Source organism: Carcharhinus amblyrhynchos, chromosome 18 (assembly GCF_965287045.1).
Source record: "Carcharhinus amblyrhynchos chromosome 18, sCarAmb.v2.hapA, whole genome shotgun sequence".
In the NCBI taxonomy this organism is placed as follows: Eukaryota; Metazoa; Chordata; class Chondrichthyes; order Carcharhiniformes; family Carcharhinidae; genus Carcharhinus; species Carcharhinus amblyrhynchos.
In genome coordinates, this window is record NC_137341.1 from 7,655,267 (window position 1) to 7,673,840 (window position 18,574).

Consider the following 18,574-nt stretch of genomic DNA (forward strand, 5'->3'; position numbering starts at 1 on the left):
TGGGGGAAGAGGGAGAGGGCAGGAGCTGGGGGAGGAGGAGAGGCGGGGAGGGGAGAAGGAGGGGAGGGGAGGGAAGTGAGAAGATGGAAGCTGGGGTGGTGATGTGTGGGGTTCCAATGAGCATTTGCTATTCTCTTGCAGTGCCACATTTCCAGCAGGGTCTGTTCCACTGGGTGAGGGGCCTATTCCCACCCGCTGGTTTCAGCCTCCCAGATGGGAATAGGCCCCACCTCCTGAAAGCTCATGTGATTCAGAGAGTGGTGGCCTCTGCACTGCACAAAATGTGGGAGGTTCTAGTGTGAACTCCCACTGCAAAAGCCAACGTGAATGACTCCAGTTTTCCCACTTCAAATTCAACACTTCCAATTTTTTTTGGAGAATTCCATCCTAGGACGTTGTGGCCAAACTATGTGCATTAATAAGATGGATATCATCAACCTGTACATCCTCCCAATATGCTTCTAACAGGCGGTACAGCAGGAGTGTATCCTGGTCAGCCCACACCTGAAGAAGACAACAGCAAACGGTGGTTATCACTGCGTCAGGGACCCGGGTTCAATTCCAGCCTCCAGTGACCGGACGTGTTGAGTTTGTACGTTCTCCCTGTGTCTGCGTGGGTTTCCTCTGGATGCTCCTGTTTCCTCCCACGCTTCAAACACGTGCAGGTTAGGTGCTAAATTGCCCATTAGTGTCACAAGATATTTTTATAGGTTAGGGGGATTAGCGGCATAAATGCATGTGGTTATGGGGATAAGAGTCGGCACAGATTTGATGGGCTGAGTGGCCTCCTTCTGCACTGAAAGAATATTATTTTTATTGCAGGCGTACACAACAATGTTACTGCAGTTCTGACATTATACTGAAAGCTTTAGCTGCTGCAGAGTGTGTCCCCAGGAGCATAACAAATGAGTCAATACGATTTCATTTTTTTTCAAGCAATGAAGTCCTTTATTAGAAAGGAAAGGATGGGTCCTCATCAGCTTTCACTGTAACCATTCAGGTGCCATCCCTGAGTATCAGCGATTATATTTACAGTCATTTGTTTCCAGATACTGGAATATAAATAAGCAATTAAATCTAAGCGTTCAAACATTGCGTTTTTACAGATCAGAAAGCTTTCTGAATATTAAGCAATCATTTCAAATATACAGCAACACGAACGAACAGTAAATACTGTCCAGATAATTATATACAATACAAATAACCCAGTATGGGTCACTGTCTCAGAGCATAACATGACTGATACCTGCTGCTCCAAGTGCTACACACACAATGGGATCATTCTTAACCCTTTATTCGGAAATCGAGCAGCGAGGATTTGCGCAACTCTGACGGGGCGTGAAAGAAAGGGTTCGGAAAAAATGATGCAGTTTCACGTTAAAAGATGTCGTCAAGAAAATATTAAATGTGCTCAGTGGAAAACAGGTTTGATGTCTAGCTTGCGCTGAGTAAACTTCTCTCAGTGAGAAGACTGGGGTCTGTACTTGTTAGAGTTTAGAAGGATGGGGGGGGTGATCTTATAGAGACTTAAAAGATAATGAAGGGGCTAGATCGGGTAGAGGTAGAGAGATTCTTTCCACTTAGAAAGGAAACCAGAACTAGATGGCACCGCCTCAAAATAAGGTTGCGGGTGTGAGTGGGGGGGTAAGGGAGCAGTTTGGATTGAGGAGGAACTTCTTCACTCAAAGGGTGGTGAATCTCTGGAATTCTCTGCCCTTTAAAGTGGTGAAGGCTACCTCGCTGAATATATTTAAGTCACGGGTAGATAGATTTTTGATAGACAGGGGAATTAAGGGTCATGGGGAGAAAGCGGCAAAGTGGAACGGATCCACTTCAGATCAGCCATGATCTTTTTGAATGGAGGGGCAGGCTCGAGGGGCTAGATGGCCTACTCCTGCTCCTATTTCTTATGAGGAGGCGGCAGGCTACACTCGTAACGGCCTCAGAGTAAGATGGGGAATTTCTTCTTCTCTAGCCTGGAATCAAGTATCAATATAAAAATACATGGGCGTAAGTAGGTGGCACAGTGGTTAGCACTGCTGCCTCTCGGTGCCAGGGACACAGGTTCGATTCCAGACTTGGCTCGCTGTCTGTGTGGAGTTTGCACGTTCTCCCCGTGTCTGCGTGGGTTTCCTCCGGGTGCTCCGGTCCCCTCCCACGCTCCAAAGACGTGCGGGTTAAGTTAATCGGCCATACTAAGTTGCCCCTTAGTGTCAGGGGAATTGGCGGGGCAAAGACAAGGGGATAGGGCCTGGGTGGGATTGTTGCTGGTGTAGGCTTGATGGGCCAAATGGCCTCCTGCACTGTAGGGCTTCAATGATGCGCCCCCAGAGTAAATACTTTACCATTTTAGACAGTGGCCTCAGGTAACCCATGTGATCCACACAAATGATTGGAGAGGATGAGTTAAAAACAGGGCAAAAGTCAAGTAGTTTTTAAGAAGTGACAACGATTCAATGATTTCTTTTTAAAAACCAAAAAAGCCTCTTCAACTAGGCTCAGTTATTTCTCACAGGATACAAAAAGATTTGCAAATAAGTGGCCTTATGACTTCTATTAAAAAAATTACAGTGTGTAACACCACTTTGAAGTCATTTTGCAATGCAGTGATATTTTGCAATGGAGTGATATTTCGCAATACCAAACATTACGATTAATAGAATTAATCAAACAGCATTTTCAGTCAGTCTTCCATTCACTGTTAGTGCAGCACACTTTCCAAATTAATTCCGAAAGAGTTGCACGAGTGGCCAACCCTTTTACACGCCATTAATTCATAGGATTCTAACAGCAAGGGAAGAAAAGTGCTTTCATGTAGAGACAGACCTCAGGAATAATCAGAGGCTGCGTCTAAGAGCCTCCAACAGCCAGCCTTGAACACGAGCTTCACCAGTGACACCCTCCGCTGAAGGCAGATGGTAAACTAAGAGGAATCCTTTCAGGAAATCTCAAATTATCTTTTAATCCCACCTCGGGCGGTCTTGAGACAAAATCCAGATTTGACTGGAAATTATTCAACGTTCTTCAGCCCCATGTTTTAGCATCCGCTGAAATGGAATCTTTGAAATATTGCCTAGAAAAGAGTGGCTCCAACTCAGAGCAGCCTTCCTCAGCAGGGCGAGCAGAACTCGCTGCTGATGTCTGGCTTTTTAAGTGTCACCGTGAAAAGCAGTGAATGTTTAAGGTCGGCTCTGGGAGGAGTCGTTTACATTCCTAAAGATGAGCCGATACATCGGCAACACTTGCAATTTCACACTCGGGGAAAATTAATTACACAACACACGTACGCGCACTCACACAATCTGTGATGTCTGATAGCTTCCCGTCCTGCTCAGACGCAGAGCGTGGCTCTGTTCCGTACCAAACAGGAGAGAGAGAGAGAGAGAGAGACACTAAAGACGATTGATAAATTTGGGCCGCACAGCAGCACTAACATCTGGCAGTGTGCATTAACACTGCTACAACAACCAAAAAAAAGCTTCACAGCCAAATATACAGTGGTCTCCACAGCCCCTACAGATTACCGGGGTTACGTGGGACGAGGTTGGAGGTTAGTAAGTAACGTTGCGAGGACACCACAGGGTATCGGGATACAGGAGGCAATGGATTGAGCGAAACCTAGAGAAAACAAGACAACAATCGATTAGTTGAATGGTACATGAGACAAACTGAGTTTAATGGTACATGAGACAACTCTTAAAGCTGAAGCTTATTAGTCACAAGTTAAGGCTTACATTTACTCTAAGTTTAAATTTAAAAGTAAATTTACATTTACGATCATAGAACCCTTCAGTGCAGAAAGAGACCCTTCAGCCCATCGAGTCTGCAACGAACACAATCCCACCCAGGCCCTACCCCCATATCCCTACGTATCAGACCCACTAATCTCTCTAACCTACGCATCCCTAGACACTAAAGGGCAATTTTTCAGCGTGGCCGATCAACCTAACCCGCACGTCTTTCGACTGTGGGAGGAAACCGGAGCACCCGGAGGAAACCCACGCAGACGCGAGGAGTCCGTGCAAACTCCACACAGACGGTGACCCGAGCCGGGAATCGAACCCGGGACCCTGGAGCTGTGAAACAGCAGCGCTAACCGCTGTGCTACCGTGCCGCCCCAAATTTACATTTACTGTGGTGGGTGAGTGGAATCGCCTGCCGGCGGTGGTGGAGGAGGCAGATTCGATCAGGTCTTTTTGGAGATCGAGGGTTAGCCTAGTAGGTAGAGGTATGATTGGCGCAACTTGTGGGCCGAAGGGCCTGTTTGTGCTGTGGTTTTTTTATGTTTTACGTTCTATTTCTATGTTCTACATTAACGCTGCAACGAAGTTACTGTGAAATTCCCCTCGTCGCCACACTCCGGCACCTGTTTGGGGACACCGAGGGAGAATTTAGCACGGCCGATGCATCTAACCGGCGCGTCTTTCGGACTGTGGGAGGAAACCGCAACGCCCGGAGAAAACCCACGCAGACGTGGGGAGAATGTGCAGACTCTGCGCAGACCCAAGCCGGAAATCGAACCCAGGTCCCTGGTGCTGTGAGGCAACAGTGCTAACCACTGTGTCACCTCTTGTAACTTACAGTTAAAATGACTTGCAATTACAATTGTTTCCACTTCAAGTTAGTGACTGATATTGAGTGGAAAGATCTGAATATAATGCAGAGCTTTGTGGGGTGTAAGATTTACAGTTTAAACTTATTTCATTTATCACCCTGTACTGCTGAACAAATCTATCACTGCCTCTGGACAATGAACTGCAGACAGAATTACTGCCACGCCAGAGTTATCAAACTCAATTGTTTGTTCAATTAAACAAGCCAAGGTTCTTATCACAGCACAGGTATTTGGGTTCTTTCCAGGTACACATTTGTTCGGAATAGCTCGGGTGACACCTGGCAGGCTGGGTTCTTCCGAGACTTCTGATACAGGAGCGATTGGAGTTGCAAATGGTTCCAACTTTAATAACACCCCGGATTAAAGTTGATTCTAAGTTCACTTATTAGTGTCACAAATTGGCTTACATTAGCACTGCAATGAAGTTTCAGTGCAAAAATCGCCACACTCGAGGGAGAATTTAGCAGGGCCAATCCATCCGACCAGCACGTCGTACGGATTGTGGGAGGGAACCGCAGCACCTGGAGGAAACCCATACAGACATGGGGAGAACGTGCAGACTCGGCACAGTGCTGGGAATTGAACCTTGGCTCCCTGGCGCTGTGACGCAGCAGTGCTAACCACTGTGCCGCCCTTGGTTGTGTTGAACTCATTAAGTGCAGCCACTTGCATGGATTAGTGTTCCGCTGCTTGGCTTACTGAAGGCATGTAATCTGCCCCCTCACCCCCCCCTTCTGCCCCATCCACCTTCCAGCTGATGTCTATGGAAACAGTCCTACTGAGGGCACTGCCCACAAATCTTGATCATTTCTGTTAACGGCTAGAAAATCATGGGCCCTCTGCCCTAATCTCTTCAATTTGTGATTCTGGCTTGCAAGCTTTTCCAAAAAGGGCTTTGACTCGCCAGCAACCCTCGCCCACCCCTTCCGACATTGACCAATATCATCAAAGCACAAAACGTAAGTAAAGAAACTGCCTTAAGTATACAACAGAACGCAGATAGCTCTTTATACACCACAAGATGCTTGCTTAATGCAATTGGTATTTGTCTCTTCAGTGGTTCTCCAGCAAGTTAACTACAAAGAGGAAACCGCCTTTATAAGAATTAGTTTCTGCACACTTTATAACAGCAGAAATGAGATTCTCAGCAGCGATCGGAATGGGGTTAGAGGTTTTATTGGCGACGAGGGTTGTGTGACTTTGGAACTCTCTGCCTCCAAAGGGAGGGCCGTTGAATATTTTTAAGGCAGAGGTAGACGAGGGCTGGAATCGTCCGGCCGCTCACGCCGGCGGGATTCTCCGGTCCCGCCGGGAGCCCATGGGTTTCCCTCCGGCTTGGGGTGATATCAATGGAAATTCCCACTGGCAGAGGCGGGACCAGAGAATCCCGCCGCCAGCAAACGACACGCCACCTCCTGCCGGCGGGAGGCGCACAGAGGCCGGGGAATCTCACCCAAGGTTCTTGTTAGGCAAGGGAGGTAGACGGGAATGTGGAATTCGAAACGTAAACAGATCACAAAAACGAGAAGCAGGAGTAGGCCATTCGGCCCTTCGAGTCTGCTCCGCCATTCATTTTGATCATTAAATTGCCTCCTTTCTCCAGTGTCCCTTGACCCCTTTAGCTCCAATAGAGCCCATGGGCAGCCACGATCCTAAGGCAGAGCAGGTTTGAGGAGCTGAATGGGCTACTTTTGCACCGAATGCTATGTTTGGAGCACATCAGTAACAAAGCACGTGCTTTATAGAATCGTCGACTCATAAAACCCTACAGTGCGCAAAGAGGCCCTTCGGCCCATTGAGTCTGCACTGACCATAATCCCACCCAGGCCCTATCCCCGTATCCCCACATATTTCACCCACTAATCCCTCGAACCTACGCATCCCTGGACACTAAGGGGCAATTTCTCAGCGTGGCCAATCAACCCAACCAGCACATCTTTGGACTGTGGGAGGAAACCCGAGTACCCGGAGGAAACCCACGCAGACACGAGGAGAATGTGCACTCTCCTCACAGACGGTGACCCGAGCCGGGAATCGAACCCAGGACCCTGGAGCTGTGAAGCAGCAGTGCTAACCACTGTGCCGCCCATATGAACTAGGCCGCTGGATTCACGCACGGCGATGGAATCTCACACTTACCGAGAGGGATCCTCCTCGATGGAGAAACCTCCCTTCAGGTTAATGGCGTTCCTTTTGTTTTCAAATGTGCCGTAGCTCAACGTCACCTGAAATACAGAGCGGTTCGATTCTTAACGGTGTGACATTTCTTCCTGAGGAACCGGCACGATCTATTACTAAAATACTGTTGGATTGGCTGCCATGTCCGCTGCTTACCTGGTTGGGAATGTCTGCTCTCATGACTTGCTGCAGGTTCTCCAAGTGCGAGTGGAACAGGTTACTCCGGATCAGTCTCACTCCCAGAATGGCCTCGATGATGTAGCCGATGGTGCAGTCGTCGGGAAGGCGGATTTTCTCCGCAGTGTTCATGAAGTGCCCTCCGCTGTGGAGCAATGGAGGAAGCAGAAATTGGTGCTCGGTTCAAGGCAGCTCACCCCAGCTGGGGAGGCTCGTAACAAAAAATTCAAATGCCCAACAAACCCTCATCAATTAAGATTAGCTATGCAGATTTATACAGACAATCTTATTTTTTACTTCTTTGGATGTGGGTGTCGCTGGTGAGGCCAGCCTTTCGGGCTTAATTACCCTACAAATAAGCCCATTTCAGAGGGCAGTTAAGAGTCATAAAATCCCTACAGTGCAGGAGGCCACTTGGCCCATCGAGCCAGCGCTGATGACAATCCCACCCTATCTCTGTAACCCCATGTATTTATCCTGCTAATCTTCCTGACACTACGGTTAATTTAGCATGGCCAATCAGCCCAACGAGTATATTTTTGCACTGTCCGGGGAAACCGGAGAACCCGGACGAAACCCGAGACGTGGGGAGAATGCCTACGTGGAGTTTGCACAATCACCCAAGCCGGGAATCAAACCCAGGTCCCTGTCACTGTGAGGCACTGGTGCTAACGCTGTGCCGTCATGCTGCCCACCGCCCCCCTCCCCCCCCCCCGGAGCTCTCAGAGGGAACCCACGTAGACACGGGGATAAAAGTAGGGAGGTCTTGCTGCAGCTGTATAGGGCATTGGTGAGGCCGCAGCTGGAGTACTGTGTGCAGTTTTGGGCGCCGCACCTGCGCAAAGATATTTTGGCCTTGGAGGGAGTGCAGAGGAGGTTTACTAGGCTGATACCGGAGTTGAGGGGGTTGAGCTATGAGGAGAGGCTGAATAAACTAGGCTTGTACTTGTTAGAGTTTAGAAGAATGAGGGGAGATCTCATTGAGACGTATAAGATGAGGAATGGGATGGATAGGGTAGAGGTGGAGAGACTCTTCCCGCTCATAAAAGACAGTAGGACTAGGGGGCACAGCCTCAAGATAAAGGGGGGGAGCGGTTTAGAACGGAGTTGAGGAGGAACTTCTTCACTCAAAGGGTGGTGAATCTCTGGAATTCTCTGCCCGTTGAAGTGGTGGAGGCTGCCTCGCTAAATATTTTTAAGACGCGGGTTGATGGGTTTTTGATAAGAGAGGGGATTAAGGGTTATGGGGAGAGGGCGGGAATGTGGAACTGAGCCACGACAGATCAGCTGTGATCTTATTGAATGGCGGGGCAGGCTCGAAGGGCTAGATGGCCTACTCCTGCTCCTATTTCTTATGTTCTTATCTTCTTATAATTGCAAACTCCACACAGTCACCCAAGGCTGGAATGGAACCGGGATCCCTGACACGATGAGGCAGCCGTGCTAACAACTGTGTCGCCCCACTGTGCCACCCCAGTCTTTTAACTGCTCTCTGAAATGGCCCCAGTAATTGCTGTGGATCTGTAGGCCAGACCAGCTAAGGATGGCAGATTTCCTTTCCTCAAAGGCAATAGTGAACCAGATGGGTTTTTCCTACAATTGACAATAGACTTTTAATACCAGATTTTTAGACCATAGTGGAACTTGGATCCAGGTCCCCAGAACATTACCCTGGGGATTACTAATCCAGAGACAGTCACAACTGTATCAGGCATAGGGATGTGGTGGCAAAGTGGTATTAAATATTTCATTTGAACGTTTAAAATGTATGCAAGCAGGATTGCGTCAAGCTTGAAATCGATTTCTCACTTGGCTGGTTGGGAAAGGAATAAATGTGTGTCACTCGTTTGACTAAATGTGGGAAAATTGGTTTATTATTCAAAAAAGTCCCAGTCAGAAAACAGCTACTGCAGACAACGTGCAAATACTCAAGGCGTGTGTGCCCGTACCTTGCCCAGGGACTCATCTTCAGCGCCAGTCCTCGGCTGATACAGAATCCAGCCCCACCAGTCGCAAACCAGAAATGTACTGGGCGCTGCGAGAGAAGAACAATGTTAAACAAATTACCATCCTCTTTCAACGCTCTCACTTCCCAATCAACTCCAAGAAACACAATGGCACTGGCACAAAGATGTAGCAAGATACCCAAGTTAGTTTCTCCAATTTCCAGGGACAGGGTGACCCAGGATGCCAAACCCCTTCCCTGAAGATTTATTCTCTGCCTTAACCACGATTTAGTTGGTGGCACCCTCGGCTCAGAGATAGAAGCTTCTAGATTGTTCCTCCAGTGACTGGACTCCAGAAACCTTGGCTAGTATCCCCTCTCTGTGCAGTACTGAGACAGTGCTGCATTGTCAGAGGTGTCCGCTTAGGTGGGGGTAGAAGATTCCATGGCACTGTTTCAAAGAGGAGTAGGGAGTTCGCCTGGGTGGACTGGTCTCCATCAATACCTGGCCATTGTCGCACTGTGGGATCTTGCAGTGCACAAACAGGCTGCCCCATTTTATACATTACAACAGGGGCCACATTTCAGAAAGAGATTTGCTGGCTGTACAAAAAAGTCTGGGGTGTCCTGAGAAAGTAATGCAAGCCTTTCTTTTTAAACAGCTGAAGGTTAACTATTGCTCTGCCCACTTGGGAAATTCTGTTAAACAGCCATCCGTGCCAATCTCCACTAACGATCGATTCACTCCATCATGTCTTGCATCAGTGTCTCCACACCTACCATTTTATTATCGCTGATCCTTTCCGTGGCTTCGATGGGTCGGTCCAGACTTGGTTTCCCAATGTAAATGTCCTGGGTGTGTGGGTACTGTGCCAACAGCTTCACCAGGGTGCGGGTATTCACATAATTATCATCATCCACATGACAAAACCATCTGTAAAGGTAGAATGGTAACATCAGTTCCAGAGATCCCAACATTAACTGGTCAAATGATCTCCACGCTCCTCTCTTCACTCCATCTGCCTCTCTCTCTCTCTCTCTCTCATGTGCTCTCCCTTATTTTTATTCTCTCGCCCTCTTTCAAACAACTCCTTCTTAATCTCATTCTCCACCTCTCTCACCTCAGAATCATCGATTCCCTCCAGTGCAGACAGAGGCCATTCAGCCCATTGAGTCTGCACCAACCACAATCCCACCCAGGCCCTATACAAGTAACGTCGCGTATTTATCCCACGAATCCCCTGACACTAAGGGGCAATTTAGTACGGCCGATCAACCTAACCCGCACATCTTTGGAATGTGGGAGGAAACCGGAGCACCCGGAGGAAACCCACGCAGGCACGGGGAGAAAGTGCAAGCTCCGCACAGACAGTGACCCGCGGCTGGCAGCAAACGCGAGTCCCTCCCTGAGATTGCGAAGGTTAAGAGTGAGGAACGGCTCAGAAGATGGCATGGTGGCACAGTGGTTAGCACTGCTGCTTCACAGCACCAGCGATCCGGGTTCGATTCCCAGCTTGAGTCACTGTGTGGCGTTTGCACATCCTCCCCGTGTCTGCGTGGGTTTCCTCCGGGTGCTCCGGTTTCCTCACAAAGTCCGAAAGACGTGCTGGTCAGGTGCACCGGCCGTGCTAAATTCTCCCTCAGTGTACCCGAACAGGCGCCAGTGTGGCGACTAGGGGATTTTCACGGTAACTGCATTGCAGTGTGAACGTAAGCCCACTTGTGACGCTAATAAATAAGCTTTTAATCTTTAAATTATAAATAAATAAGCTTAAGAGTGGGATCCATCCTGGCTGTGATACCTTCACGGTTGAATATCCCAATCTCTTGCGTACACACAAAGGCTTATGTGAAAAGAATGGGCACGTAGGCTAGTGGTATCCATAGAAGCGTATGTATCCATAGCATGTCATTACGCTCTGTTGGGTAGAGGCGGCTGGGGTGGGGAGAAATCAGGGAAGGAGGAAGGGAGACCAACCTCAATATTGAAAATAAAACATTTACGTGAAGCATATTCCCACCAGATTACAGCAGCCCTCGAACCAAACTATCAAATAGCTTCAGGAATGTTGCAGTTTTATGATAGCTTAACTGAGAGCTTGACTGGGTTCAGATTTCATTCCATTCTACACCACTGCTTTGCTGCATTTACTTCCTTCCCCTTCAACCCCCTTTTCTCCAAGGTGCTCTTTAGGTCACCTCAGCTCCCTAGTGCTTTGCCCCTTAGCTATTCTTCACATAACCCCAGGAACGCAGAGATATATTCTCGGCCCAGGGTCACCCCCCCCACCGTAGCATCGCCTGAACCTGCTCTCACTCAAATTCCTTCCATGTAATGGAGTCAGTGCACAATAGGGAGTAGCCAGAATCCTGGCTGAGATCATTTTCTCTCTCTCCTTAGAATCCCTACAGTGCAAGATGAGGCTCATCAGGTCCGCACTGATTCACTGGCGAAGCATCTTACCCAGGCCCTATCCCCACAACTCCATGTATTTACCCCACTAATCCCCCTAACCGACACATCTTTGGCCACAAGGTAGCAATTTAGCATGGCCAATCCACCCAATGTGCACATCTGTGGGAGGAAACCAGAGTACCCAGAAGAAACCCAGGCAGACACAGGGAGAACGTGCCAACTTCCACACAGACAGTGACCCAAGCCGGGAATTGAACTCAGGTCCCTGGCGCTGTGAGACAGCAGTGCTAACCACTGTGCCACCCTTAGGGCAGGGGTCCTGAGGCTGAATTCTGGCTCTTCCTCTAAATTCATATCACTTTTGGAAGGACGCAACGGCATTGTAGGAAGTGTCGAAAAGATCCACAAGAATCGTTCCAGGGATGAGGAACTTCAGTTATGCAGTTAGATTGGAGAACTTAGAGTCAGGGAAAACAAGATTGAGAGGCGATTTGATAAGAACGAGTAGTTCATCTGGACCCTCGAACCATTCAATAAGATCACGGCTGATCTTTTTGTGGACTCAGCTCCACTTGCCCGCCCGCTCACCATAACCCTTAATTCCTTTACTGTTCAAAAATGTATCTATCCTTGCCTTAAAAACATCCAAAAAATTTGATAGAGGCAGTCAAAACCTTGAAGGGTCTGGACAAATTCTGAATACCTGTTACCAATTTCTCAAAAGGATAAGCAAATTCAGCATTTCCGCTCCAACTTTCACAGATGCACCATAGAAAGCATTTGTTTCCATTTGTATCATAGCTTGGTATGGCTCCTGCTCCTGACCAAGACCACTAGAAACTACAACAGGCTGCGAGAGTAGCCCAGTCCGTCAAACAAACCAGCCTCCCACCCGCTGATTCCATCCACACTTCCTGCTGCCTCGGGAAAGCAGTCAGCGTCACCCAGACCCCACGCTAACCCGGACATACTCGCTTCCACCTTCTTCCGTCGGGAAAAAGATACAAAAGTCTGAAAACGCTTACCGACCTGTGCTAAAACAGCTTCTTCCCTGTTGTCATCAGACTTTTGAAGTGTCCTATCCTATATTAAGCTAATCTTTCCCTTCACCCTACCCGTGGCTGCAACACTATCTCCTGCATTGTATCCTTTTCCTATTCCTCTATGTTTTTTATCAACGATATGTTTTGCCTATGTAGCGCGCGAGAAACAATACTTTTCACTGTATCCCAACACACGCGCGGTGGCACAGTTCCAGGGATTCCGGGTTCAATTGACTCGAGTCACTGTTGGTGTGGATGAATAACTGTACACTCTCCCCATGTCTGCGTGGGTTTCCTCTCTCCGTCCGAAAGATGTGCCGGTTAGGTGCATTGGCCGTGCTAAGTTCTCCCTCAGTGTACCCGAACAGTGTGGCGACTGGGGGATTTTCACAGTAACTTCATTGCAGTGTTAATGTCAGCTTATTGTAACACTAAACTTAAAACTTTAATGTGACAATAATAAATCAAATCAGTATAGCATGTGATGCAGTTCTCTATAAGAGCACTCGAGGAGCCACTGCTCTCGTGCCTTTCCCCCTCCGTTACTTACTTTTTTCCTGATTCAATAAACTTGTCGTATTCCACCGCCATCTTGCAGGACAGAGCTTGTCGGCTGTGGGCAGCTGAGCAGTTAGTGTTGACCGTGTGGCCTGCTAGTGGGGAAAGGAAACTCACATTAGCGATGACACCGAATCCCTACCGTGCTGCAGGAGGCCATTTGGCCCATCGAGCCCTGCATCGGACACAATCCTACCCTGACCCTATCCCCGTAACCCCCAACATTTACCCTGCCAGTCCCTCTGACGCTAAGGGGTAATTTAACACGGCCAATCCGCCTAACCCGCACACCTTTTTTGTAAACTAAGGCACAATTTTGCCGGACTGACGCACCTAACTACTTTGGACTGTGGCGGAAAACCGGAGCACCCGGAGGAAACCCACGGGGAGAACGTGCAAACTGCACACAGACAGTGATCCCCCCTCAACCGGGAATCGAACCCAAGTCCCTGGCGCTGTGAGGCAGCGGTGCTAACCACTGTGCCACCCCTAAGGCTTTACACGGGGGGGGGACACTGGGCAAAGGCTACAGATGGACACAAGCACGTGACAGCAGCGGGCGTCACGCTCGTTGAACGACAAGTTCAGGAATCCTGGAGCCAACACATTTTCCCGCTCGGATGAACGAGAATCCGGCCTTCTAACGCGTGCTGGAAAAGGAAGTGAGATTTTGGGATGGCCTCACCACACAGCAGAGCCAAAACTCCAGTTAACAAACAAAGTTTCTTTCTATCCTCTCCCCTCCCACCCCCCCACTTCTCCTTTCTTTCACCGGGTCTGTGCAGACTGACCCACGGGTGAAGCAGCTTAGAACCATTTAAGTTGCAGCGTTTGGTAACAACACAAACAAATTTGCAGACAGCTGCAGTTTTGCAGCAAGCAGCCGGGGGTGGGTAGGGGGGGATGTGAGTCAGTGCTCGGAACTTACATGTTCCTGCTCAGTCTGGAGTCAGGGCAGCCACAATCCCCATGGCAACCAGCCTTTTTTTTTCCTCCTTCTTCTTCTCAATCAATTTTATTCAACGGCATCCCACGCGACAGGTGGTAGACAGTGGGAAAGTTTGAGTTGAATAGGGCCCCGAGTTATGAGACGCTGACAACTATCCATCATAATCATCACTTTGGGACTTCAAAAATACAGGGGGGGGGGGGGGGGCACTCAAAAGGTTCACGGGATCCCTGCAGTGCAGGAGGTGGCCATTCAGCCCACCCAGGCCCTATCCCCATAACCTCACATATTTACCCTGCCAATCCCCCTGACACTAAGGCACAATTTAGCGTGGCCAATCCACCTAACACGCACATTTTTGGACACTGAGGGGCAATTTAACATGCCCAATCAACCTAACCCGCAAATCTTTGTACACTGAGGCACAATTCGGCATAGCCAATCCACCTAACCTACACATCTTTAGACATTAAGGCACAATTTAGCATGGCCAATCCACCTAACCTACACATCTTTAGACATTAAGGCACAACTTAGCATGGCCAATCCACCTAACCTACACATCTTTGTACACTAAGGCACAATTTATCATGGCCAATCTACTTAACATGTACATTTTTGGACACTGAGGGGCAATTTAACATGGCCAACCCACCTAACCTACACATCTTTGTACACTAAGGACAATTTAGCATAGTTAATCCGCCTAACCTACACATCTTTGGACACTCGGGGTCAATTTAGGATGGCCAATCCACCAAACCCGCAAATCTTTGTACACTAAGGCACAACTTAGCATGGCCAATCCATCTAACGTGCACACCTTTGGACCGCGGGAGGAAACCGGGGCACCTGGAGGAAACCCACCCAGACGTGGGGAGAACTCATGAGCTCTGCACAGTCACCCAAATCAGAATGGAACCCAGGCCCTGGCGCTGTGAAGCCGCCGTACTAACCACTGTGCCACTATACCACCCATGGTGCTCAGACAATGGCCTGAAGGCACCCCATCTTTACTCAAATCAACTCCCCACATGGGGCAGGGGGGGGGGGGGGGTCTCTGTTGTAACAAATCCACATTTTTAATCAAACAGCAATCACACTAGAAACCAAACTGCTTCATCTGACCACAGTTTTAGTTTACTCCTGGAACTAATTAGTCAATACATTTGCCACAATTGAATAATCACTCACAACCAGAATGGTGGGCTTGTTTGTGGGATAAAATCAATCCCCTTCAACTCTCTAACGCTTTGCAGCCTCACTGAATGAGAGATTACTCCTGACAGCAGAAGGATACCCATGTTCCTTTTTTTTTTGGCTAATTGATCTCAGTGAACAGACGGCTGTCCGAAATGCTGGGGCATCTCATCATTAGTGGTTATGAGACGAGAGTTCCCTTCCAGATAGAGGGGCGGGTGTAACAGCAAGGACCCCGTGCGACCCCAGAGAGAGTTCCCACGGCTCACCTGTCTTTTTCTTTAGTTCCTCGTCCTCTCCATCAGTGAAAATATACGTCTGGAAAACAAAATGAGGGAACATGAACTTCAAACCAGTCCACTAAGAGCCAGGCTGCTATTTCTAAGGATCTGTGATGTTGCGACGGCGAAGTATTACTGGAAGGGATGCAGAAATAGAAAATTTGTGGATGTGGCTGTGTACAGACTTTATTTCTCAGTGGGATAGCTTGATCTTGGGTTCAGACATAGCTCAGCACAACACTGAGGGCCGAAGGGCCTGTAGTGTTCTATGAAGTGATTCCATACAACACGAGACTAGAGGGACGAGACGGCACAGCCTCAAGATAAGGGGGGAGCAGTTTAGAAAGGAGTTGAGGAGGAACTTCTTCACTCAAAGGGTGGTGAATCTCTGGAATTCTCTGCCCGTTGAAGTGGTGGAGGCTACCTCGCTAACTATATTTAAGACGCGGGTGGATAGGTTTTTGGTAGGCAGGGGAATTAAGGGTTATGGGGAGAAAGCGGGAAAGTGGAACTGAGCCACTTCAGATCAGCCGTGATCTTATTGAATGGCGGGGCAGGCTCGAAGGGCTAGATGGCCTACTCCTGTTCCTATTTCTTCTGTTCTTACCTAACACAAAAAGTAGCCGTCATTACTTTACGGACACAATTGCGTAGAAATTCATGGGTTGTTCGTTTTGGGGTTCTTCTTGCTGAGAATAACTTGTGTAAAGTGATTCAAATTCTTGTTAGCTGATCCTCCCCCGCACTTCCCCCCAAGGGCAAGCCTCTGCCCAAATCCACCTGCTCAGTTTACCCTCTCCCACCAGCACTACCCCACCTGCTTTGTCAGCCTTGATTTTTATTCCCAGACTACCCAGTGTCACCAGAGCTTGCAGTGACTCGGAATAATGCTAAATTTATTCCAAACAGAGCTTAAACAAGTCAAACAAGCTCAAAATGTGGAAAGGGGGTGGGGGTGGGGGTGATGGTGATGAGGGGAGGGTCAGGGGGGTTGGGGAAAGAAATGGGAAGCAATGAGAAGCAAACCTCCCCACATAAAGATCTGTTGTGTCGCTCTCTGTGTTTAGCCGCTGCCTCTCCATAGCAACCTGTCCAGAGCTCCACAGCATCCCAGCTCTACAAGTAACCGAGGACAAAGAGGAGGGGTGACCCCTGGGATCCCTTAACATAAGGACCATTGTAACATAGCCTGTCACCAAGAAGCATAACCATTCACCAATAGCCAGTGCCTCAAAGTGCCAGCGTGTTAACCATCAAGTGACTGCAAGTAGCAATCCAGCAGCTCACTGAAGAATTATTTTTCTCTTCGAATGCAACTCGGCTTTGTTCATTCGAAAACTTTAAAAGGCACGATACTCTGCGGTACGAGTGCGACTCCAGCATCGCGACAACTCTTCTTTCAACGTCCCTTGGGCTTCTCTTCCCTACGACCACTTTCCTTCATTTAGGAAGCGATACGCTGTGGGTGGGACAGGATAACACCTCAGGCGCTGTGGAGCGGACTTCACGCCAACTCTGACGAAGCCTCCTGGCCGGCACAGCGCTTAGCGCCGCTGCCTCACAGCGCCCTAGGGTGCCGGGTTCGATTCCCGGCTTGGGCCGCTGTCTGTGTGAAGTCTGCACGTTCTCCCCGCGTCTGCGTGGGTTTCCTCTGGGTGCTCCAGTTTCCTCCCACACTCCAAAGATGTGAGAGTTTGTTCGGTTGGCCATGTTAAGTTGCCCCTTAGCGACGAGCAGGTTAAATAAGTGGGGTAAAGAGGTTAGGGCTCGGGTGGGATTATGGTCAGTGCAGATTCCATGGGCCTCCTTCTGCATTCTATGAACACCTCTTGGCACTGCTGCCAGTCTTACGCCACTTGGCTTGCTTTATCTTTAGGCCAGACCTCTTTTACAGACATGTTTCTACACTGACACGGCTGCAGTGAGTCACTTTGGGCCGGTTGCATGGGAGCAGGAGCTAACCTCTGAGTGTGTGTGTGTGTGTGTGTGTCTCTGAGCTGGTGCCAAAGTGCATTCGCGCCACTTACCTGCCTGTTTGAACAGCTAACTGCAGGCAGCTGGTGAGCAGTTCAGAGAGGCTGCCATTGTGTTTGCACTCAGGGCAGAGTGGGTTGTGGTGTGCGGGAGGAGGGTGCGTGTGTGTGTGTGTGTGTGTATATAGAGGAGTCGGCAAGTTAAGACAGCTGAGGACTCAACTCCCAGCAGAAAAAACAAATATTTAAGAGCAGGGGGTGGGCTAAAGGAGGCACGCACTGCATAACCATCTGTCGACTTCAGATACCAGAACAATGCAGAGGGATAGAGAGAGAGAGAAAGGAACTGACAAAAGGGGAGGGGGGGGTTGGTTTGCAAAGGGGAAACAGAATAACTTCTGCTCCAGTGCCACACAAGTCCCTGTGTATTCAAGGCATACCGCTCCCCAACCCGCTTTAAAACTCTCCTCACAATGGCAAGGATTCCGAGCTTGAATTAAGTCGTCAGCAAGGGAAAGTAAAAACATGTTTTAACTGATTAGCATACAGCTGAGCGATTTAAACAAAGGTGGTGCTGGGGTGGGGGGGGGGGGGGGGGTGGAGGGAGCGAGGGAGGGGACCGAGCTCACTCTTTTAAGTTAAAGGGACGCCTTCTGGCCACCTGTAAGTTTCATTACCAGCTTTCGTGTGCGGCAACACATTCTGCTGTCGTCTGTAACTTGGCAAGACTCACTGTGCTTTATTTCACGGGAGAGCTGGTGGAATTTGGGACAAAGCGTTGTCCACATTTTTGAGCAGCTTACGCACATGAATGACCCACTGAAGTGCACCTTTGGGGTTGATGCAGATCCTTCTATTGCGAATCACAGAACAATTAGCCCATCAAGCCTACATCAACAACAATCTACACCCCCCCCCCCCCCCGCACCCCATCCCCAAGCCCTATTCCCATAATCCTGCTAGCCCCCCCTCCGACAGTAAGGGGCAATTCAGCATGGCCAATCAACCTTACCCATGCATCTCTGGAGTATGGGAGAAAACCCACGCAGACACAGGGAGGATGTGCAGACTCCACCCAGTCACCCAAGCCAGAACTGAACCCTGGCGCTGAGGCAGCAATGCTAACCCCTGTGCCACCGTGCACCTGAACAGCACACACCACAGATTTGTTACCAACTTTACGCGAAGGCTTTTTACGGAAAAGCCTTCGTATTCCACCAGACATCACATAGAAAATAG

General features: G+C 49.0%; 1 protein-coding gene across 2 annotated transcripts in view; it reads right to left on the reverse strand.

The window, feature by feature from the left end:
• Positions 1 to 1,804: 1,804 nt before the first annotated feature.
• lfng (LFNG O-fucosylpeptide 3-beta-N-acetylglucosaminyltransferase) overlaps positions 1,805 to 18,574 on the reverse strand; it is a 33,296-nt gene continuing 16,526 nt past the window's right edge. The window contains exons 2-8 of one of the 2 annotated variants that reach the window (XM_080206307.1): positions 15,351 to 15,399; positions 12,925 to 13,024; positions 9,696 to 9,849; positions 8,920 to 9,005; positions 6,950 to 7,115; positions 6,755 to 6,840; positions 1,805 to 3,618 (exon numbers count right to left, since the gene is read on the reverse strand). In XM_080206307.1, the coding sequence (XP_080062433.1) occupies positions 3,552 to 3,618; positions 6,755 to 6,840; positions 6,950 to 7,115; positions 8,920 to 9,005; positions 9,696 to 9,849; positions 12,925 to 13,024; positions 15,351 to 15,399 (708 nt within the window). In that variant the 3' untranslated portion in view covers positions 1,805 to 3,551. Of the gene's footprint in view, positions 3,619 to 6,754; positions 6,841 to 6,949; positions 7,116 to 8,919; positions 9,006 to 9,695; positions 9,850 to 12,924; positions 13,028 to 15,350; positions 15,400 to 18,574 lie in introns of both variants that reach the window. The other variant, XM_080206306.1, reaches the window with a different exon arrangement.